The following is a 25262-nucleotide window of genomic DNA, read 5'->3' as shown; positions in this document are numbered from 1 at the left end:
TGACATCCCCCTCCCTCATCAGCCTCCTAGGGTTAGGAAAAGAATATTTGTGCCAAGCATTGACGTGAAGATGAATAATAGAATAATGGTCGGTTTGCTTCTGGAACTTTGGAAAGTGTGTGAATATCTTTGTATACTCAAAAAACGCAATCCCATTCTAATATTCTCTTCAAACTAGCCAGAAGCAAGCTTAACCACTGTCTGAAGAATTAATAGACAGAAAATGACAGTGCAGAGATTTTGATAATAGATCTTCCCATGAGAGAACTGGAAAAACATGTTAGATATTTAAGAATTTCAATATGAACAATAGTGGACTAAAATAGTTGCAAAATCACAAGTGAAACCAAGCAGGACAGCCATTATAACAGCTTTTCTGACAATAAAAACAAATTTCTAGGACAATCTGTTGTCCTAACTCTGAAAGAACACAATCAATGTGCAGCATATGTCTGCGAGAATGGTACCCACGAGGCCTGAAGGATTTATGACACTTTGTGTAAAAGCCACTGATAGAAGAGTGGTTTCTCATTACTCCCATAGCCATGTTAGCCATTTTCTGCCATGACAGCAAATTGAACTCCAGGAAATGAAAGCTCAGAACCCACAGAAGCTTCTCCCTTTACTTCTGTGTCAGTAGATGTTCCTTGGGCCACCTTGACTTTCGTCCCTGCTTGGAAAATGAAGGATGCATTTCCTTCCTTAGTGAGTCTGGACATGTGAGTTATACTTGGAAAATTTAAAAAGGAAGGGGATAAAAATTAGATTTTTAAACCTACCTGACAAAGGAGGAAACAATATTTTTATAATATCTTTTCCGTATTGATTCACCTAGTCAGGCACAGGAATTTAACAGTCATCCCATGGCAGGACGATGGAGCCCTGGAGGGTGGTCTTCGTGTGACAGAAGCAAGACGGTTTTAGCATTTGCAGAGGGGTCCGGTGTCTGTCAGCACCCAAAGGTTTAATAATTCAGGACAGATCTATTTGTACAATATATGAAACTTGTTCAAAAACTGAGTGTATACTGGCACTTGTGAATAGGACAATGGTATGGTTGGTAGCATAATATTGTCTTAGGCACATGTCCCCAGGATAAAGTAGCCTTATTGTAACTGCTTGCAGGCTGGAAATCTGAAGTGACAGATTTCCAAGACACATGGTCCTCAGATGAATCGGATGTTGTGATTCAGTTTTTAAACTCAAAAATGATTTCTACTGTATCGACCCATCTTAACCTGTCAAGTTTATAGTGAGAATGCTTTTATTTGATAAAAGATATGACAACCGTTCACACATCAAAAATATAATTCTGATGTGCCAATGGCCCTATAAAACAAGTTACAAACTGAAGATCATATTTTAGCTTGACCTTCCTAAAACATGTGTTTCATCTCGATAAACTATTGGATTTGATAAAGTATTATTTTTAAAAGTAGCTATAAGTTACATTTTAAATATATTTAGTAGTGACAACAAAATAAACTCGGTCTCTCCGAAAGGCCTTATGTTAATTTATTTCATCCTTAACATGTGGTAATGTAATTACTAATGTTTTAATATTAGATCCTGGTGTCACAAAGTATAAAAATATAGTCTTCAAATAAATCTGCCAACCAGAACACAGACTCCCATTATTTGATGAAGGAGTGCCTTGCAAAACAGAAAGACACCTTTGATGACTGACATTTAAGATACGAAAGAAAAGGAAACTATATACAGGCATCCACTTCACAAACGTAAATATGGAGTTAGACACTGATTGTGTTCTCCTCTAACACCAGGATTCAATGCTTTATGCAAAAATAACCTGGGAGACTTTTCTGTAAGTGATAAGCTGTCCAACAGCTGGCCTACCAGATCATGCCTTGGTTGAAGATCAGAGCGAGGACATTGCCACTGATGTCGAATTCCGTGTATGAAGGCTAGAGGAGACACAATGTTCATTGGATTAGCATCTCACATGGTCAAAATTGAAAGGCAAGTGGTTCTGCATAGGCATGGATAGGGTTTCAATTACTTCCCTTCAGCAACAATAGCAGAATAATCACTAGGATAAGTAACCAGATATAAATAAAACAAAGAAAGCACCTTTTTTTTTAAACATAGTGAGACTCATTTTTAAATGCTGTCATCCAATGCTATGAAAGTACAGCAAGACAGGCTCTCTTATACACTGCTGGTGACAGTAAAAACAACCTTTCAGAAAAACAATTTGACAGTACATATTAAAAGCTTTAAAAATCTTATTCTTTTTGACTCTGTAAGAAAACTTCTAGAATCTGTCGTAATAAAATTATCTGATGTAATGATAAACTTTAACAAGCAATGATGAAACCATCTAAGTGTTGAACATTAGTTATGTATATACAGTATATTTATACTATGATATATTGCAACAAATTACAATCATTTTGAAAGAATATTTATGTACATGAGCAAAAACTGTGCTCTAATGTTAAACAAAAAATATAAAGTCATACATTAATCAACTATATGAAACTACACACAAAGACTGGAAAATAATCAGCAAGATAGTCATAACTTACACGTGGGTGATGGACTATAGTTTTCCTTTTCTTTTTTAAGTTTTGCATATTAAAACTTTTTTCAACAAAAATGTGAATTAACTTTAACATAAAATAAATATAGCAAAAAATATATAACAAAAGCTTAAGAAGTTATTCAATTGAATATCTAGTCTCCATGTCTTGGATAATAACCTTCATGCTCAGGACAGCAACACTAGGCTGTTTTTTGTGCAGAGGAGCCACAAAAAAAACAATAGAATGGAAGTGGGAAACTGTGATAGGGTGGCCCATCCAAAGGCTTCCTGGTGATGCATTAGGCATCCTAACAGGAGATTCTAACAATGGAGTAAATGCTAATTAGCAAGAGCAATAAAACTGGCTCTTATTTAATTTGGGATAGAGAATCAGAGGAGACTGACCAATTGGTAATAAGGGAATAAGAGAGCAGCAAATATGAAATGAGAGGGCCAAGAAGGCCATGAAAAAGACACCAAGACACTGGCAGGTTCCTAGCACTGCTCAGATCCTATTATCTCCAGGTGTGCTTCAGACCACACATATCCCCATAACAGCTCCCTCCCCAACACACACACACACACACAAACACACACACACGCACACACACACAGACACAAAGATGACTCAAGAGAGCCTCCGTTCCTCCCAAACCCAAGAACTCAAAAATATATTTGTAAGAAGATAGAATTGGTTCCTGATTTGGAACTCCAACAAAACCATTCCCAACTTTCAAATGCTTGGCCTCAAGAGTCTCATGAATCCAGGCTTCAACTTCATCACTTTCCTAAAAGGCAGTATTACTCTCCTATTCAACTGAAACATAGGGACAACCTGCCTTGTAACAGATTCAGGGAAAGAACAGCAAGTATGGCATAACAGGAATGGTTAACCCTCAAGGTAAAATGATAAGATGATACATAATGAAATAATAAAGAGTCCTACGTATTAAACAGAACAAAGATGACCTGAATAACTGCAGTATCATACTAGATACTTTTGAAGGACAGCTACAAAGTGTTTTGCTAGTTTGCAGATTTTCTAGAAGGGCAATGTTCACAAGAGGCAAAAAGGTTTGGTTGACAGTTTTTGTGCTGAAATCAACAATGAAAAAAAATGTGTCCTTCAGGGAGAAAAATGAACTGCTTCTTATCTGGAGAACATTAACTCTGAGTCTTTTTCCTCCTAGGGGAGTGCCCTGCTCTGGATGATCTTCAGCACTCTTCCCCTGGAGCCCTGTGTGATCACAGAACACATCTGAAAAATGCTCACTCGGGTGGCCTGTACCCATCTGTTGCATTGGAACAGCCTTTCTCTGTCTCTGTTTAAAAATCAAACCTTAAACCTTCACCTCCTTAGAATGGTGTCATGAGGTGGCCCACCAAACTACTGAACGTGGAAGAAACTCAACGTTTTAAATGTCTATTTTCTTCACTCTCTCACAAGCACATAAACCTTCTGAGGGTCATTAGAGATGAGATATTTTATAAATAGTTAACTAGAAAAGCATAAAGGACACCCTAGGGTCCCTAGCTTCCTGCTGTGTTTGCAGCAGGGACAGCTGGAAGAACAAACCCCTTGATCTATAAATTGGCCTGATGCAGAGAAAGGATATAGGGTGGCCATACTGGACCAAGTGGATTTGTAGAATAGACATTTGACTGGGATTCAAACCTGCATTTTAGACTTCACTCTACCATTTCTTAGCTAGGTAAGCTGGGCAGGTCACTTATCTCATTAGGCTTAGTTTCCTGACACATAAATCAATAAAAATGAACTAGACCAAGGGTCAGCATACTATGGCCCATGTGCCAAATCTGGACTGCCACCTGTTTTAAACAAATAAATTTTTATTGGAATACAGCTATATTCATTCATTTATATATTATCTATGACTGGTGCTAAAACAACAGCATTTAGCGGTTATAATAGAGACACTATGGCTTGCAAAAGCTAAAATACCTACTATCTAGCCCTTTACAGCGAAAGTTTGCCGACCTCTGAACTAGTTCATTTCTAAGATCCCTTTCTAGTCTAAAAATACATTATTGGTTGAAAATTAGACCCAGTTATGAAAGAAATGCTTCTCTGTAAACACCTTAGAGATGGAATTTAACTTATGCAATAAACACAGAAGCTCTCACTTTAAAACTAAAACAAATGACAAGGCAAAAAAATACTCATATGTAGTATAAAAGTCAGTGCTCATTGTTTTAGAGGTAGGCTTTTATAAACATTAGGTTATATTATATTTTAAATTTTTAAAGCAATACTTTAATAAATATAAATCAATTTGCAATATATTTTGTTTGCCTCTAAAATAGAAAAAACTCAAAGGTAAAAAACGGTTAGAGAAAAAAAAAACAGATTCTCTTGAACTTTGAGCTCATAAAATTATTTGAATGAGCTAAGTGTAATAAACTCACTAATGACTGCTCATTCCTGGTAAGATTGTTGGGGGCCAGTACCAGAAAAGCCCTTTAAAAGATGGATTTGGGCTAAAGTCCATCATAGTCAAGGGACTGGAAATGATGTTGTTTAATTTTTGGACCTTTGCTTGTGATGTGCTAGGTCAGTCATCCACCCAGAGGGAAGACATATGGTGCTCACTGGACAAAGAAAAGCCTGGGAAGATCCCTTCTCTCTCTGCAAGTTTCATTATTTGAGGCAGATTGCCAACCTGTGGATAACATGAAATGCAATTCAGGATCTCAGAGAGAATTAATTCTGTCGTGGCATGAGTTGCCTGACCTTCTCCACATAAATCTCATCTCTCACAGCTGGAATCACTCTGCTTAGAGCTGCAAGCTGGTCTGGGCTGTGGCTCCAGAGCAGTGGCTCTTGAGTGTGGTCCACAGATGAGAGTCAACAGCGTCACCTGGGAACTTGTTAGAAAAGCACATTCTTGGGCCTGGCCTCAGATCTACTGAATCAGAAATGCTGTTTTCACAGGTCCTCGGGGGATTCTGTTGTATGCTCACATTTCAGAAGCACTGATCTAGGACAAACTCTAGCCTCATCTGCTAGGATGATTGAGCACTTGAGGCTTTGTACTTCAACCCTAGTTGAGAGTAGGAACCTGTTAACTGCAGACAGATCCTGTCCACATATTCAAGGAACACTTAAAATACAGTCTGCATTGTCTCTGTTCCCATTTTCTCAACCGCTTATGGGATGCTGATGATTTCTTCCTGATTCTTTATCATGCTACCTTCCCGAACTGATATATAATATCTCCACGTTCCCAGCTAGAGAACAGTTGATCTTCTAATTCTGTATCCCAGTTCATTTGCTAACTCCATTCTATCACAGGTAGCCTGCCTAAGCCTAGGAGCACTTTGAGTTCCAAAAGCCATAGGTTTAGTGTATGAATTATTCAAGTTTTGGCAGAATTTTTAAAATTTCTAGAGTCAAGCATTATGGTATAAATTCAACATGATGGAAACTTGGTTGATGGCTTTGAAGGTGATGAGACTCGAGTTTCAGGCCTAACTCTACCACTAACCAGCAATGTGTCTTTGAGCAACTATTTAACATCCTCTAAGCCTCAGTTTACTGTAAAGTAGGAACAATAATACAACCTCACAGCATTGCTGGTACGAGCACATGGAATAAAACATGTAAAGTATTTTGTAGAGTTTCTGATACAAAATAAGCAGTACATTGAGATGTAATATAATACAATATAATATGACTGGGAATCCACTAAGGTAGTTAGTCAATTATATGCCTCTTATTTATGGATAATCTTGAGCATCCCTCATCAGACTTTAAAGAAGTCTCCCATCGCTGTTCTGCTCTTACTTACAAGTGAGCAACGATCACCTTAAAAATACAACTTGAACACAGTGCTGAGTTTATTGAACATTCCCTTACCCCATCATGCCCTGAATCTAATTCTATATTTCTTCCTAAATATTCTTTACTTGCTTTGCTGGTAAATAGTAAGAATGGTGTCAATGAAAACTGAAGTGAAGATAAAGATATTCTGCATTGAACTGCTAAAGAAAACCCAAAGTTTACAAGAGGCCACACTTTGTATTAAATTAGAGCAGTTAAAATCCTTCCTAGGGACAAACTATTCTACTCCTCATGAACTCTTCTGAAACACTGAGAACTGTGCTCAGAGAAGCCTTGGGAGATATTAACTTACATTACATTAACTTACATTGGTCTGGTAATCTGATCCAAGCCGGTAATTTTTCCACCTTAGTTAATCTTCATAGGTTTGTTGTGATAACATTATGACCATAAATTTGTGTCTTGAAAAATATTCACAATCCCTTTTAACCCAGCTTACTCAGATAGAGCCAGTACAGAATTCAGTACATTTAACATAACATTTTTGTCCAGAAGTGTACTTCATTGTCCTTATTATTCTCTGGCTACATAAACTTAGGAACCTCATTTCAATTCACAGATGCAACTTTTCATATGTTAAATACATGCATTACAACTGGTTGTGTCAAAATCCACCTAACTTTAGCATTCTATAGATCTCTGAATCTAATGCTGAAATCTGCAGGGTCTCTACAGAGGCTGTTGTAATAAAAGTGAATAGACTTTTTAAAGCCCTCTACTAAGACTGAGCAATCCAACTCAGAGAAATTTATCATAAGAAAATAATTTGTACATCCACTATGATTTATCTATGAAGATACTTATGTACATGGATATAATTAAATGTCATCACAACACTTATTATCATAAGAATAATTAGACAGTTCAACTTAAAGCAAATTAAAAACTAATTAGATTAATTATACCACATCTGCATACAGAATATTATACAACCATTTAAAAGGTATGTTACAAAAACAACAGTTAATAGCATTGGGAAATGATCACTGTTAGGTAAAACAAATAAAAGCAGGTAACCAGTCTACTCTACTACCTATCTGTTTACACACATACATATATACATATACAAATGTATATATGTGTATATTTATAAAAATCTATGTTACTATATATAAATATGTAGTACTTGTTATCTAACACTATTTGATTCAACAATCCAAATAATTAATCTCATTAGTGGCAGAGATTACCTGTGATTTTTACTTTCATATTAGCTTTGTTATATTTTCCAAATTTTCTACAATAAAGTGGCATTATTTTTGGAATTCAGAAGAAAAAAATCATGCGCTTTGTGTGTGTGTATACATGCACACGCATGCATGTAGTAGAAAGGACCATGATTTTATCTTTTATTTCTGACAGAATTCTCAAGTATGTCCTCTGCCCATCTCAGGTCGTCCTTCCCTTCATGACAGGTACTTTCTGAAACCATATTATTGATTAGCAGGTCTAGGAGAATAGCAGAGAAACATTCTTATTAGCCTTTTCTGCTCTAAAACAGCCTCATTTTAGTTTTTTTTTTTTTTTTTTCAATCTATGCCTGGATTGCCCATACTGTCTATCTCTGGGGCCCTGTCTTACACTTGTCCCTCCACCGGGAATTCTTTCTTTTGTCTCTTGGAATCCTGATCATCCTTCAAGACTTAGTTCAAATGTCTCCTCCTCCATGTCTGCATTTGTACTGATGCATGCCTGTCTCTCTCTCTCTCTCTCACACACACACACACACATACACACACACACACACACACACACACATTCTCTTCCAAAGGGCCATACAATTGATTTCTCTATTTATATTGGGAGCTTGCAAGAGAAAAGAGTGGTGAAGAGTATGAGGAACTGGAGAATGAATATCCCAACTGCAGATGGTGGTGGTTTCTCAACTCTATCCAATTTCTCCCTAGTGGGAATACGGACTTACTGTTGCCAGTTTTTCAAGAAAAACAAGAAATCCATGTGTTTTTATGTAAAAGCTCTCATTTTAAAATATTAGCTCATAAAAAATGAAACAAAAACAAACACCACCACTGGGCATACAAAACAAAAATATCCATTAGCTGAATCTACCCTGCAGGCCAAATTTGCAACCTCTACATAAGTCTACATCTTCTACATCCCTGTATTCCTTTATCACCTAGCACAGAGTTTGTTCATAATGGCTTGCACCTAGTAGGCCCTCACCCGTGTAAGCTATCCATTTGGTAAGTCAATGACAACGGGATCTACATCAAAGATTCGTCATCCATCATTAATGTTTTAAAACTTGTTTTGATTCTGACAGAGCTTTTTTGAGCCTTCCAAAGGTAACGTGGGAGAAAATTCCTTCTCTGTGACCTAAAACAGGAACTTGCCTTTTTTCCTGTACTTTCTACTAACCCAGGAACACCGTCAGCAGTCAATAAATAATAAATTACAGTCATTTAATTACAGCTTTTATGCATCCAGTTCATGTAATATTGACTTCATATTTGCAGTCAGATTTTCTGCCACTTAAGAAGAAAGCAGCCAAGGGATAAAAGGTAAGCAAAAGCCAAGCAATGGTCTAAGGAAGAAATGGCAATTTTTATGTCTGCCTCGGAGGAGCTGAATCAGGCAAGGAAAATAGAAATGAAACCAAGCCAGCTGAATACCTCATAGCAAAGAATGGAAAGGCAACACAAGAGCATCCTGTATCTGTAGCCATTACCTCACTGTCGTTCACCGAAAACCATTACCTAACTGCTTTTGGCCAGTCCAAGGAGGCACTTTCAATGAGGGTGATGGAGATGACCTTATAAAAGGTACCATCTCAAAGTCAGACAGCCAGACAGATCTAGCCTGAAATCTTGAAAACAGTCCTAACTATTGGACTTATCCAGAGACTAGAGGGCAGGAGATAAAAGAGATAGAAGATCAGCTATAAAGGATATTCCCTCACTGGTGAGGAGAGAAGCATTACTGGCTCAATAACTCAAAAACATTACAAACACTGAGACTCCATGGGCACATGCTTCGAAGGAGGCAGAGTTCTGGCAATAGACAGTGCTGCCTTGATGGTGCAAAAATGAGGAGGTTCAACATTCAAACAGCCAGCCAACACATGCTGCCTGCTACGTGACTCACACAGTTCAAATAAGAGAGGTCAGGGCCTCTATTTTCATAGAGTATTCTTTCTAACAGAGGGAGATAGACCGTGAGTACATTTTACAAGAGTAATGTCAAATAGATGCACATCTTATGAAGAAAACAGAACAGTGTGTTGATATAAAGAGTGCCTGATTAGCTACATTAGAATAGGTGGTCAGAGAAGAGCACTAAGACATAGTAGCTGAGTCTCTAACGACAAGAAGAAACCAGCCATTCCTAACTCTAGGGCAACAGCACCCTTTGCGGGAGAAACAGCAATTACAAATGCAAGGACCATCTTGTGTTTGAGCATAAAAAGAAGCCCATGTTTGTGAACTTTACAAAGCAAGAGCAAAAGTGGTAGCAAATGACTTGAGAGAGAAAGAAAAGGAGCAGATCATCCAGGGTACTGAAGGCCTAGAAAGAGATTTGGAAATCATTCTAAGTACTTGAGAAGCCACTGGAAGATTTTAAGCAAATGAGTACTACCAACCACCCAGGTCATATTTTCCAGGATGACTGAAGCCAGTTTGACTGCAAAGGAGGACAGTGGAAACCAGGCGACGTGCTAGTCACAGAGTGATGAGTGTGCTGTTGCCCTCAGAATTTGTTGGGGGACCTGAGGATGAGCATAGAAGGAAAGTTGGTGATGGAGTCAGCACCAGTGTGGTTCTGAGAAACCTGAGCCATTATTTCAGGAAAAGAAGCCACCTCTGCCAGAATTTAGCTCCACCACTTGCCAGATGCATGACAGCAAACTAGGCCTTCCTTGAACCTTCTGCAGCCTCTTGTGTGTGTCTCTGTCAAGCTCTTATTAGACTATGAACTTTGTGAAGCAAGTATCATATTTATCAAATCCTTTTATCCCCCCCATCTACTGCACAGTGACTGGCATACGATAGTATCCAGCAGTTTAGTAGAATTCAAAGGCATAAATAGAATATGCAGTTGATATTAGCCATCTTTCCCTGCTTCTAGAAATGCTAGTAAACTTATAGGGAGAAGGTGGGCTACAGGGCCAAGATTTACTGAGTTCAACATTTCAACTGACAAGTTGAGGTCCATTGCTTTTGCTATCTTGTGCTAATTTTACTAGAATATTGTAAACCATGATACTCAAGTCTGAACTTCTCTGCATTATAAATGTACTCATTGGTCTTCATTTATTGCACCTAAAACGGTGATCCCATCCACTAAACTCTATGATGTCTTTCTCTTATATAGTGTGTGTAAATGATGAATCACAAAGGAAAAACCTTATAAGAGCAAAATTAACATCATACTTACATATCCATACTCCAAGTCCCAGCACCAGCAATAATTGCAAAACCTCACAAAACATGCCCTTAGAAAGTCCCCAATGAGGATTGTGACGTAGGTGGTCAGAACATCAGAGACTGTCAGCCTCACAAACTCCTGTTGAGATATTATCTCTATTAAAACACACAGTTCTGTCTTCAAATGGTCCTAGTGTTGGTATTAAATCTGTCATATTTCTAAAGAAGTATTGGCTTGAAGACTGCAATTAATGGCAAAAGAAGAAAACAACTGGTCATATCAAGTAAATAAAAAATATTTCACCCTGACTTTATTACTTAAAAGTAATTATTTCCCGTTTACTAAATCAAAAGTTTTCTTCTTACTGAGAAATTTCATAAGCATGATACAAGAGCCAAAAACAGGAAAATATTGGCCACATAGCAGTCTAAAATTTTATGTGGTGAATAGCACTATTTACAGACTTGAAAGACAAATGTGGAAAAAGTGCTTGCAACGTATATGATAGAGGGTGAGTATTGCTAACACATTAAAAGATTTTACAAATCAGTATGAATATAGGTGGGCAATCCAATAAAGAAAGAAACCAGCAAAAGTCACAAATTAAAAATTCACAGAAGAACATATACAAATGGTCTGTTAAAACTGAAAAATACCTAAACACCACATAATAAAAATACAAATGAAAACAATGAGTTGTTGCCTCACAGACTGATAAACGTAAAATCCATGCTTCTTCATATTGGTGAGTGTGGTGAACTAGCACGAGCATAAACTGATAGGGAAGTTAAACTGGGCACAACGTTGGGAAGAAATTTGTTAAGATCCATCACATTTTAAAGTTTTTGGAGCTTGATCAAGAAAATCCACTTTTAGAAATGCCTATGACAGCAATATTTGCACACATGCACAAATCTATACATACAATCATGAAAGTACTGCTTCTTCCAGATTAAAAATGGAAAAATACGAATATGCTTGGGAGACTAATTAAATAAAACAAATTAAGTGTTTGCACAATGGTATATTGTAAGCTCCTAAAACCAAATGCTATCGTGATGCTGGATGCATAACTATGTGAATATATTAGAAACCATTGAATTGTGTATTTTTTTAAATTTTTTATGTCTTCCTTTTTTATTTTAAGTTCTGGGGTACACGTGCAGTTTCGTTACATAGGTAAACATGTGCCATGGAGGTTTGCTGCACCTATCAACCCATCACCTAAGTATTAAGTCCTGCAATCATTAGCTATTTTTCCTGATGTTCTCACTTCTCCCTTACCCCTCACCAGGCTCCAATGTGTGTTGTTCCCCTCCCTGTGTCCATTTGTTCTCACTGTTCAGCTCTCACTTATGAGTGAGAACATGTGGTGTTTGGTTTTCCGTTCCTGTGTTAGTGTGCTGAGGATGATGACTTTCAGCTCCATCCATGTCTCTGCAAAGGACATGATCTCATTCTTTTTTAAGGCTGCGTAGTATTCTATGGTGTACATATAGCACATTTTCTTTATCCAGTCTATCATTGATAGGCATTTGGGTTGATTCCATGTCTCTGCTATCGTGAATAGTGCTGCAGTGAACATACATGGGCATGTATCTTTGCAACAGAATAATTTATTTTCCTTTGGGTATGTACCCAGTAATGGGATTCCTGGATCAAATGGTATTTCTGGTTCTAGGTCTTTAAGGAATTGCCACACTGTCTTCCACAATGTTTGAATAAATTTACATTCCCACTAACTGTGTAAAAGCCTTCCTATCTCTCCGTAGCCTCACCAGCGTCTGTTGTTTCCTGACTTTTTAATAATCACCATTCTGACTGGTGTGAGATGGTATCTCATTGTGGTTTTGATTTGCATTTCTCCAGTCATCAGTGATGTCGAGTGTTTTTTCATATGGTTGTTGGCCGCGTGAATCTCTTCTTTGAGAAGTCTCTGTTCATGTCCTTCACCCACTTTTTAATGGGGTTATATGTTTTTTTCTCATAAATTTGTTTAAGTTCTTTGTAGATTCTGGATATTAGATCTTTGTCAAATGGATAGATTGCAAAAATTTTCTCCCGTTCTGTAGGTTGTCTGTTCACTCGGATGATAGTTTCTTTTGCTGTGCAGAAGCTCTTTAGTTTAATTAGTTCCCATTTGTCAATTTTTGTTTTTGTTGCAATTGCTTTTGATGTTTTTGTCTTGAAATCTTTGCCCATGCCTATGTCCTAAATGGTATTGCCTAGGTTTTCATCTACGGTTTTTATAGTTTTGGGTTTTATATATAAGCCTTTAATCCATCCTGAGTTAATTTTTGCATAAGGTGTATAGACAGGGTCCCATTTCAATTTTCTGCATAGGCTAGCCAGTTTTCTTAGCATCATTTATTAAATAGCGAATCCTTTCCCCATTGCTTGTTTTTGTCAAGTTTGTCAAAGATCAGATGACTGTAGGTGTGTGATCTTATTTCTGTGTTCCCTATTCTGTTCTACTGGTCTGCTGCCTGTTTTTGCACCAGTGCTATGCTGTTTTGATTACTATAGCCTTGTAGTATGGTTTGAAGTCAGGTGGTGTGATGCCTCCTGTTTTGTTTTATTTGCTTTGGACTTTCTCAGTTATAAGGACTCTTTTTTGGTTCCATATGAATTTAAAAATTTTTTTTCTAATTCTGTGAAGAATGTCAATGGTGGTTTAATGGAAATAGCATTGAATCTATAAATTATTTTGGGCAGTATGGCCATTTTCACAATATTGATTTTTCCTATCCATGAGCATGGAATGTTTTCCCATATGTTTGTGTCTTCTCTGATTTCATTGAGCAGTGGTTTGTAGTTCTTGAAGTGTTCCTTCAAGTATGTCCCAGAGATTCTGGTACATCATCTCTTTATTCTCATTAGTTTCAAGGAACATCTTGATTTCTGCCTTCATTCCATTATTTACTCAGGAGTCACTCAGGAGCAAATTGTTCAATTTCCATGTAGTTGTGTGGTTTTGAGTGAGTTTCTTAATTTTGATTTCTAATCTAATTGTTCTGTTGTCTGAGATACTGTTTGTTATGATTTCAGTTATTTTGCATTTGCTGAGGAGTGTTTTACTTCCATTTATATAATCGCACAATGCCCAGCAATTTCCGTACACTCAATAAATAAAAAATGAATGAATGATGGTATTCCTGTGGTTATTTTTGGACATAATTTTTCTCCTTCCTACTCTTTGTCTCCTTTCCTTTCCTAAGGCAGTTCTTTGTATGTATGTATGTATGTATGTATGTATGTATGTATGTATGTGTTTAGAGACAGGGGTCTTGCTATGTTGCCCAGGCTGACCTGGAACTCCTGGACTCAAGCAATCCTCCTGTCTCAGCCGCCTGAGTAGCTGGGACTACAGACACATGCCTCCATGCCCACCCTTTCCAGGCAATGTTGAGCTCAGATTCTAATAACTAGCATCAATTAGAGGAAGGCTATGAGGGATATTTTTAGGTTTCTACTGCCAGGTCTAGAAGACTTCCTCAGGTAAGAAAACATTTCAGAGTGGTTTGGAAGTCCTCCACATCCTCTTAAGCATCCTCATCCCAAAGGTTGAAATTCTATTCCTTCGCAAGCAGTGACCTAACTTTCACATAAAATATCTGAAGAGGATTCAAACATTGTATTAAAAATTTTAAATGTTTATTCATATACCATAGGAAAAATATATTTTAAAAGAAAGGGAATCCAAACAAAGGTAGCCCAGCCAATCTCAAGGATATCATCCTAGTTCCTTGTGTGCTTGTCAGGATGGGGAGCACAGCCCCCACACAGGCCTCCTGCTAAACCCCACACTCCACACCTAAAAACTTTGCACACATATTAGTTAAAATGCCTGGGCAGCTTTGATCAATAAAGCTAAAGAAATAATTTATTAATAGGTGAAGGGAAAACAATAGGCAAGGAACATCATAAAGGGCCACCAAATATAGACATTGCAGGCAGGAGTCTGGGAAGTGTGTGTTGATGCTAACTGGGGGACAATTTAGCACTGTGAACAAAGACGCAAACTCTGTAAGCAGACTATGTAGGCTAAACTGGGGCTCCTGTCATTGACTTTCTCAGAGATCTTGAGCAAATTACCTAAGTCTCAGTCTTCTCATCTATCAAACGGAAATAATAATATAACGTATCTCAGAATGAAACATAAAAATTTGAGGAGGAAATACTTGGCACATTAGTGATTTTATCTTCAGCTGTTGCTTTCTCCCCTTCCCCAAAGTGGAGACCTCAGGATATAGCTTCAAAGAGGAATGGCTTTGCTGCCCACCTATCAAATCCATTGGGGATGAAATGAAATGATTGCTTGGGAATCTGCAGAAGTAAAGGAGCAATCACATTATTCTATATTCAAAACAATAAGTGCTTTGAGTCTTATAGCATCCTTGGAGAAAATCAAACAGAGGGTATCCATGGAGGAGAAGAGGAAACATCTGTAATGCTCTCACAGAACAATGAATGAGGGTGCATATCTAACATTACATGCAAAGCAGCTGCCTTTACTATTTTTGGAGGCATATTTTTTAAGCAATTAAAGAATAGAAATTTTAGACGCATGGATACAGATATTGATCTCTTAAAGGCCAGACCTTGCCAGCACTCAGATTTGTTATGTCCTATATGTTCTTTTTGTTCCCAGAGATTCCATCTGCCTAATCAACATTCCAGTCAGAACCACAACCCCTTTTCCCTTGGCCCGCTTCTGCAGACTTTCCCACTAGAGCTTAATGCTTCCTTGGAGAAAGGAAGGTGAAAGATAAGGGGAAAATCCAACTAAAATGGCAGTAAGAAAATATGATGAAGCAAGGAAAATCACTACAGACAGGTTTAAAAAAAAAAGACAAGCAGCATAATCCACAGGCTTCCAAGGTGGAGGATTAACTAAATGGTATTTCTTTTCTTTTAAGTCAGTATGTGTGGGACTATCACAGAACCATCTGCATCTGAAACATGAATATTCTCCTAGACTGCATTCGCATTGCTATCTAATTAATCCATTCCTTCACTCCAGAAGTGGCCAGCCCAGATCCTACTCTTTACAGCTAATTCTATTAATCCCATTCAATAAGTGTTTTTGCTTGTTAAAGTGCAGGTTTCTTAGCTTTCAGGCCAACCTGTGTTCTAGGATGTGCAGAAGAGAACGTCTCAAATTCCTTCAGTTTCTAAAACTGTACTTCCTATATTTTCCTTTCTTGAATCATATGCTGAAGATTTAGGGAGCAGCTTAGTTGTGATAAAACAGACTCGTGTTAAGCACCACAACCAGACTTCACTTCAAAGAGCCGTGGAACAGGGAGACCCAAGTACCATTGTGTACTCATTTCCTATTGTTGCTGTAACAAATTGCCATAAATGTAGTGGCTTAAAACAATGCAAATTTATCTTCTTACGGTTCTGGAAGTCAGAAGTCGCAAATCAAACTGCAGACTTGGGAAGAGAATATGTTTCCTTTCTTTTTCAGTTTCTGAGGCCACCTGCATTCCTTGGCTCTTAATCTCCTTCCTCCATCTTTAAAGCACATCATTCCAACCTCTGCTTCTGCTGTTACATCTCAACTTTCTGACTTTTTCCCTTTATCTCCTGCTTATAAAGATCCTTATGATTTCATTAAGCCTGATCACATAATCCACAATAATTCTTTCAAGCTGAGATCTTTAACTTAATTTCATCTGCAAAGTCCATTTTGCATTGTAACATATTTATCGTTCCAGAGATTAGAATGTAGACCGTTTTAGAGCGCCATTATTCTGTCTACCACATCGTGAATCACAAGCACTCCTGTATTAAGCGCAGACGACTTTGATTTTGTTTATTATTTCGTATGTAATATGTTCCTGTAAGCTGTATGAAATGTGCATGTCTGAAAATCAAATTAATAGCATATAACATGAAAGGGGGGATTTATCTGGTTCCTGAAAGCTTAACAAATAAAATAAAATAGAATTTTCAATTATACCATAATTTTTGTACTTAATCATTAATGATACATGTCTAGCATTTTACATATTTACCTTATTTTTTTCTTTCACAGTTGAAATCTTGATTGGCTTAAGTTTGATGAGCATCTGATTGAGGCCTAAGATATATTTTTACATATTTGTTTAAATTATATGAATTTTTATAAGACTAATGCTAGTCCTTCAATTTTTATGTTATCTTACAAAAAAATGCAGTAAAAAATTGTTCAAATAATTTCACAAACACTACATTCAGTGCTAAACTCAACTGTTGTCTAACATACAGAAGCTTTATGACAAAAGCTGTTCTCAATGATAATCTGAAGCCCCAAAATCAATTTATGGACTGCACATTAGGAATATCAATTCTAACTAAATAAAATCATAAAAGCTTTTCAAAATATAAATTGGATTTGTATAAAAATATGAGATCTGAAGTAGATTTTTCTTGGGTTTTGTTTGGTTTTATTTGTCTTGGTTTCCCTTAAGGGATAGAAAGCCATATGAAACATTATTTCTTTTATCTGGTAAGGTATGGCTAGTCTTGGGCTGGGGTTATTTATAAAATCATCATGAAAACAAATAACTTAAAATAGTATTTTTTTCTTTTAAGGGAAAATTATTTAACAAAAATTGACATTATTAAAATTTCTTAGTGTGTGCCTCCCAAATTATCTATTTAAAAAAAACTTTTATTTTAGGTTTAGTAGTACATGTGAAGCTTTGTTACATAGGTAAATTTGTGTCATGAGAGTTTCTTGTACAGATTATTTTATCACCCAGGTATTAAACCCAGTACCCAATAGTTATCTTTTCTGCTCTTCTCCCTCCTCTCACCCTCCACCCTCAAGTAGACTCCAGTGTCTGTTGTTTCCTTCTTTGTGTTCATGAGTTATAATTTAGCTCCCATATACGTAAGAACATGCAGTATTTGGCGTTCCTACATGAGTTTGCTAAGGATAATAGATCCATTTTTCTGCAACAGACATGATCTCATTCTTTTTTATGGCTGCATAATACTCCATGGTATATATATATATCACATTTTCCCTATCCAATCTGTCATTGATGGACATTTAGGTTGATTCCATGTATTTGCTATTATGAATAGTGCTGCAATGAACATTCACATGCCTGTGTCTTTATGATTTATATTCCTCTGGGTATATACCCAGTAATGGGATGGCTGGGTTGAATGATAGCTCTGCTTTTAGCTCTTTGAGGAATCGCCATACTGCTTTCCACAATGGTTGAACTAATTTACATTCCCACTAACAGTGTATAAACACTCCTTTTTCTCTGCGACCTTGCCAGCATATTATTTTTTCACTTTTTACTACTAATCACTCTGACTGGTGAGAGATGGTATCCCATTGTTGTTTTGATTTGCATTTCTCTAACGATCAGTGATACGAAGTTTTATTTCATATGCTTGTTTGCCACATGTATGTCTTCTTTCGAGAAGTGTCTGTTCATGTCCTTTGCCCACTTTTTAATGCGATCCAGTTTTTTTCTTGTAAATTTGTTTAAGTTCCTTATAGACTCTGCATATTAGACCTTTGTCAGATAGATAGATTGCAAAAATGTTCTCCCATTCTGTAGGTTGTCTGTTCACTCTGATGATAGTTTCTTTTGCTGTACTGGAACTCTTTAGTTTAGTTAGATCCCATTTGTTAATTTTTGCTTTCGTTGCAATTGCTTCTGGCATTTTTGTCATGAAATCTTTGCTTGTGCCTATGTCCTGAATGATATTGCCTAGATTTTCTCCTAGGGTTTTTATAGTTTTGGGTTTTACATTTAAGCCTTTAATCTATCTTGAGTTAATTTTTATACATGGTGTAAAGAAGAGGTCCAGTTTCAATTTTCTGCATATGGCTACCAGTTCTCCCAGTAACATTTATTAAATAGGAAATATTTTCCCCATTGCTTGTTTTTGTCAGGTTTGTCAAAGATCAGATGGTTGTAGTTGTGTGGTTTTATTTCTGAGTTATCTATTCTGTTCCATTGGTCTATGTGTCTGTTCTTGTACCAGTACCATGCTGTTTTGAGTACTGTGGCCCTGTAGTATAGTTTGAAGTCAGGTAGTGTGATTCCTCCAGCTTTATTCTTTTTTCTTTGAATTGTCTTGGCTATACGAGCTCTTTTTTGGTTCCATAGGAACTTTAAAATAGTTTTTTTCTAATTCTGTGAAGAATTTCAGTTGTGGTTTAATGGGAATAGCATTGAATCTATAAATTACTTTGGGCAGTATGGCCATTTTAACAAAATTGATTCTTCCCATCTATGAGCATTGAATGTTTTCCCATTTGTGTGTGTCCTCTCTGATTTCCTTGAGCAGTGGTTTGTAGTTCTCTGTGAAGAGGTCCTTCACTTCCCTTGCTAGCTGCATTCGTAAGTATTTTATTATCTTTGTAGCAATTGTAGATGTGAGTTCATTCATGATTTGGCTCTCTGCTTGCCTGTTGTTGGTGTATAAGAATGCTAGCAATTTTGCACATTGATATCATATCCTGAGACTGCTGAAACTGCTTATCAGCTTAAGAAGCTTTTGGGCTGAGGCAATGGGGTTTTCTAGATATAGGATCATGTCATCTGCAAACAAAGATAATTTGACTCCCTCTTTTCCTATTTTGATACCCTTCATTTCTTTCTCTTGCCTGATTGCCCTGGCCAGAACTTCAAATACTATGTTGAATAGGAGTGGTGAGAGAGGGCATCCTTGTCTTGTGCTGGCTTTCAAGGGGAATGCTTTCAGCTTTTGTCTGTTCATTATGATTTTGGCTGTGGGTTTGTCGTAGAAGGCTCTTATTATTTTGAGGTATGTTCCTTCAATGCCTAGTTTATTGAACGTTTTTAACATGAACGGATGTTGAATTTTATTGAAAGCTTTTTCTGCGTCTATGGAGACAATCATGTGGTTTTTCTCTTTATTTCTGTTTACATGATGAATCACATTTATTGTTTTGCATATGTTGAACCAACCTTCCATCCCAAGGATGACGCCTACTTGATTGTGGTGGATTAGCCATTTGATGTGCTGCTGAATTCGGTTCGCAAGTATTTTGTTGAAGATTTTTGAATTGATGGTCCTCATGATATTGGCCTGAAGATTTCTTTTTTTGTTGTGTCTCTGCCTGGTTTTGGTAGCAGAATGATACTGGCCTCATAGGATGAGCTGGGGAGAAGTTCCTCCTCCTCCTCAATTTTGTGAAATAGCTTCAGTAGGAATGTTACCAGTTCTTCTTTGTACATCTGGTAGAATTCAGCTGTGAATTCATCAGGGCCTAGGCTATTATTGGGTGGTGGTAGCCTATGTCTCTTTGTAGGTCTCTAAGAACTTGCTTTATGAATCTGGGTACTCTTGTATTGAGTGCATATATATTTAGGATAGTTAGGTCTTCTTGTTGCATTGAACCCTTTACCATTATGTAATGCCCTTCTTTGCCTTTTTTTATCTTTGTTGGTTTGAAGTGTGTTTGTGTGTGCCTGTGTGTGTGTGTGTGTGTTTTGTTTTTTCCATTTTTTTTGAAATTGGGAATTTGAATTTCAATAACCCCTGTTTTTTTCTGTTTTATCTTGGTTGGTAGATTTTCTTCCATCCCTTTATTTTTAGCATGTGGGTGTTATTAAGCATGAGATGGGTCTCTTGAAGACAGCATACCATTCTGTCTTGCTTTTTTTAATCCAGCTTGCTACTCTGTGCCTTTTAAATGGAGCATTTAGCCCATTTACATTCAAGATTAGTATTGACATGTGTGGATTTAATCCTGTCATTGTGTTGTTCACTGATTATTATGCTGGCTTGTTTGTATGGTTGCTTTACAGTGTCATTGGTCTGTATATTTAAGTGTGCTTTTGTATTAGCAGGTAATAGTCTTTCCTTACTCCATTTAGTGTTGCTTTCAAGATGTCTTGTAAGGCAGGTCTGGTGGTAACAAACTCCCTCAACATTTGCTTGCCCAAAAAGTATCTTATTTCTCCTTTGCTTAGGAAGCTTAGTTTGGCCTGATATGAAATTCTTGGTTGAAGATTTTTTTTCTTTAAGAATGTTGAATATAGGCCCCTGACTGTTTCTGGCTTATAGGGTTTCAGCTGAGACATCTGCTGTTAGCCTAATGGTGTTCTCTCTGTAGGTGACCTGCACTTTCTCTCTGGCTGCCTTTAACATTTTTTCATTTTGACCTGAGAAAACCTGACAATTATGTGTTTTGGAGATGATCTTCTTGTGTAGAATCTTGCAGGAATTCTCTGTATTTCCTAAATTTGACTGTTAGCAAGGACTGGTAGCAAATTTGCCTCTCTAGTAAGGTTAGGGAAGTTTTCATGGATAATATCCTAAAATATGTTTTCCAAGTTGTTTGCTTTCTCCCCATCCCTTTCAGGGATGCCAGTGATTCATAGATTTGGCATTTACATAATCCCATACTTCTTGGAGGTTTTGTTCTTCCCGTTTTATTCTTTTTCCTTTATTTTTATCTGACTGTCTTATTTCAGACAGCCAGTCTTCAAGTTCTAAGATTCTTTCCTCAGCTTGGTTTATTCTACTGTTAATACTTGTGATTGCATTGTGAAATTCCTGTATTGTGTTATTCAGCTTTATGAGATGTATTAGCTTCTTTTTTGTAACAGCTACTTTGTCCTTCAGCTCCAGTATCATGTTATTGTGATTCTTATTTTCCTTGGATTGGGTTTTGCCATTCTTCTGAATCTCAATGATCTTCGTTCCTCTCCACAGTCTGAATTCTATTTCTGTCATTTCAGCTAGCTCAGCCTCATTAAGAACTCTTGTTGGAGAACTGGTGTGGTTGTTTGGAGGACATACAACACTCTGGTCATTTGAGTTATCAGAGTTCTTGCATTGGTTCTTTCTCATCTCAGTGTGTAGATGTTCCTTTAACTGCAATGTAGATTGAATACAGTCAATAGACATCTTTCCTGGAAGTTTTCACTGGGCCAAGGCTTTGCTCAGGGTCTTTATTTGAAGCTGACTACTTGTCTTTGGTTTCAGAGGGGGGTATGTTAGTGAGATATTTTTGGTGTTGATCCTTTGGGGAATGTAATCCAGTAGGTGGCACTTAGGCATATTGGTCAGTTGGTAGACTCTTGCTTGGTTGTGTGGCTCCCCTGTGTTGCCGCACAGTTGCAGCCATGTTCCCTCTCAATGCTCTGAAAGTGTAGATTTCTTTCCCCCTTGAGAGCTGGTTGTAGATTACGGCTTGGCACTCCTGGGCTGCCCCTTCAGCTCTGGGGCAATCTCAGCGTTATGTTTCTTCTCCAACTTGGCAGCAGCAGAGGAAGATACCTTAGCATGGTTATGGCCAAGGGTCTTTTGCTTGTCTCCTGGGGGCTCCACCCCATTGAGATGCAGGTCAGCAATTACTCCTTGCAATTAGCCCAGGATGGATGGTCTATGTTGTGGGCCCGAGCTGGGGGTTCCCTGTCTGGTGACAAGCAGGGGGGTGGGGATAGGTAGGACCTGTAAGAGACAGACTGGCCTTCTCTCCTGGAGTCAACTGCAGCTTATTGGAGGTATGGATGAGGCACTTAGGGTCTTTGTTCCTTTGTTAGTCCAAGGGTAGCAAGGGAAGTTCTACTGCAGAGGTAGTGGCAGAGAGGCTTTCAGTTGCCCCTGGGGATCTTGTCCAGGGAGTTACAGAGCTGCTACTTGATCGATAATTCTGGCAGAGGGTAGCTGGAGGCCTAGGCCTGGAGGATGTGTCTGGTGAGCAGATATGGGGATGGGCACCCATGTAAAAGTCTGGTCACTTTTTCATAGGGCTGCTGCAGTATATTGGGACCCCACATCCATCCCTGGTCACCTCAGATGTTTTATTATCTGGAGGTAGCAACAGTGAAGGCTGTGAAACAGCAAAGATAGCAGCCTGCCCCTCCCTCTGGAAGCTCCATCCCAGAAATGTACAGACCCGTTGCTGGCCCAAACGCACCTGTAGGAGGTGGTTGGAGACCCCAGTTAAGAGGTCCTACCCAGTGAGGAGGAAAGGGATCAGAGACCCATTTGAAAAAGCAGTCTGGCCACATTTTCGTAGAGCAGCTATGCTGTGCTCGGGGTCTGCTTCAGCCGCTGGTTGGCTTGGACTCTGAAGCCTGAACGATGGAATGGCCAAGTCAACCAAACAGCAAAGATGATGGCCCACACTTCCCCCCAGGAGCTCTGTCTCAGGGAGTTGCAACACTTCTTCCGGTGACTGGCTGGAGTTCCAAGCCAGTGGGTTTCATTCTGTGGGGTGCAGTGAAGTGGGGCCTGCAGACTGTCACTGAATTCAGCCCCTTTTCTAAGGGATGTGGTTGGGGCTCTAAGCTCCTGCTTTGCCAGAGGTATAGCTACTTTTGACAGGAAGCCCAAAAAGGAAAAGCCCAGGTATCTAAGGTTCCCAGGTCTCTGCATGTGCTTAAGTGGCTGCTCTGCTGAGACTCCACATAGCTCTGTGTGTCAGACTGAAGGCCCTGGTGTAGAGGGTTCATGAGGGGATCTCCTGACACAAGGGTTCCAAAGATCCATGGGAGAAGTATGGGTTCCCAAGGTCGTGCATTCACTCACAGCTTCCCTGGGCATAGGAGGATCCCTTGGCTTCATGTCACTACCAGGTGGGCTGTCACCCTGCCTTGCTTTTCTCTGCTCTCCATGGGTCAGGTTGTTTCCTTGATTAGATCCAATACATGTACCTGGGTGTTTCAGTTGAAGGTGCTATATTTACTCAACCCCTCTATTCCTCTCCATGAGAGCCATGCACACTAGCTGCTTCTAGTCGGCTGTCTTGGTCACCCCCTAAGACTGTATTTTTGTTTGTTTGTTTGTTTTGTTTTATTTTGTTTTACAGCAAACAAGTAACACTAAATAGAGTTCTATTTAAATATTTGCTTTGGCCTATATCTAAATCGAGTGCTTTATTATAATACAGATAGTAAACATCTCTTTGCACCGTTTTCAACTATCCTTCCTTTATATGCAACTGTAAAGGGGGCATACAAATAGTATTTACCTCAAGGGATAGATTTGCAAACAGTGTGAGATAATATACATGAAATTCAGAGCCAGCACACAGTCAACATTCAACAAATCTTAACTATTTTTACTAATAAGCAATTTTTAAAAAGCCAATCTTATGGAAGAGATATTGACTCTCTTTTTTAATCTACTAATTGCCATACACTTCTGTTGGTGGCATTACCTGTCCCACCATTGTTTCCCAGCAAGGTCCTCGAGGTACATCTGCAGGGTGAACAAAAAAGGGTGGTCCAGTGCTATTTTCAGAGAATGATGCATTGTAGGCCTTGATCATATTGGCTTCCCAAAGGGTAATATTGGCCTTTACTAGCTTCTCCTCTTCAATCTAGAAAGCAAAAAGATAGAAACTAAAATGAAGACAACAGAGATTTCAAAGGCATTTCTGGCAAACTTGAGACTGGGAATTGAACAACACTCTTATGGCAAGGACAATCCAGAAACAAGGCTTACCTTGTTGTTAATCTCATCCATTAATGCAAGAATAAATACGTATAAATTGCCTAAAAGAAGAGCAAAAATGCGTCCCAGTAGCCATTTCAAAGCGATGAGAGGATGATAGTCTTCTAATTCAGCAAATAAGTCAAACAATGTTGGACAGAACATCCCTAGGAGGGACATAACCATATTCATCTACAAGGAGGCACAAGGGAGAAACTAGGTTAATGGTGTTTAAAGTTATTATTGCTTTTTGCCAGAATTTTGGAAGATTCTGAGCTAGGCTTCTTTGATCTTTTTTAAGACTAAAAATGATTATTTTATGCACGTTTAGAATTTTATCTCAATAAAATGACAAGGACAATATTCAACTCACATTCTCAAGATAGGCATGTGACTGAGTGTGTGTATGTGCCAGTAGTAACAGTCTTTCCTGGTATAGTGAGGGTGGCAATTTACATCAGTCTCTACACAGAGAACACATATTGTTCTATGTGGTAACTGATTCTGATATGGTGACGCACTTCACAACAAGATTTCCAAAAGAAATGGAAAATGATCTGCTTGAGGAGGAGGTTCAAACTGAAAATTCTAGTCTGACAATCATCAGCATATGGGCTAGTTTAATCAGTTAGAATGGATGAATTCCCTGAGATGGGCCTAGGCCTAAATATTGAATTTTGGCAAACGTAAACTTTTAAGGCCAAAAACATAAACACATAAAACGAGTTTTATTAAAGGAAACAGAAGACACTCAGAGAAACAAATGGAGAATACATGACATAATGTTATGGAAGCCAACGTAGAAAAGTTTCAAAAGTGAAAGAAAGGGCTATAATTTCAGAGACAAGAGAATAATGCAGGGGTGGGGAGAGGGGGGAGAGAGAAAGAAGAAGGAATAGAAACATGAAAAGTAGGAAACATGTGCTTCTTATTTCTTGGATGTTTGGCAACCTTATGATGATATTATTTGGCTAAAGGAAGTCAACAAAAAGAATCCAAAACATGTACTAATTTTCTAATGGGGAAATACCGATT

General features: G+C 38.0%; 1 protein-coding gene across 2 annotated transcripts in view; it reads right to left on the bottom strand.

The window, feature by feature from the left end:
* TMC1 (transmembrane channel like 1) overlaps positions 1-25262 on the bottom strand; it is a 261833-nt gene that overhangs the window by 16979 nt on the left and 219592 nt on the right. For both annotated transcript variants that reach the window (XM_024252337.3, XM_063714120.1), the window contains 4 exons: positions 24240-24419; positions 23953-24114; positions 10803-10931; positions 1858-1925 (listed from right to left, as the gene is read on the bottom strand). In XM_024252337.3, coding sequence (XP_024108105.3) covers positions 1858-1925; positions 10803-10931; positions 23953-24114; positions 24240-24419 — 539 coding nt within the window. The remainder of the gene's footprint in view (positions 1-1857; positions 1926-10802; positions 10932-23952; positions 24115-24239; positions 24420-25262) is intronic.

Source organism: Pongo abelii, chromosome 13, assembly GCF_028885655.2.
Source record: "Pongo abelii isolate AG06213 chromosome 13, NHGRI_mPonAbe1-v2.0_pri, whole genome shotgun sequence".
NCBI classification, from domain to species: Eukaryota; Metazoa; Chordata; class Mammalia; order Primates; family Hominidae; genus Pongo; species Pongo abelii.
Note: the sequence above shows the minus strand (reverse complement) of the source record. Positions and strands in the feature narration are given on the sequence as shown.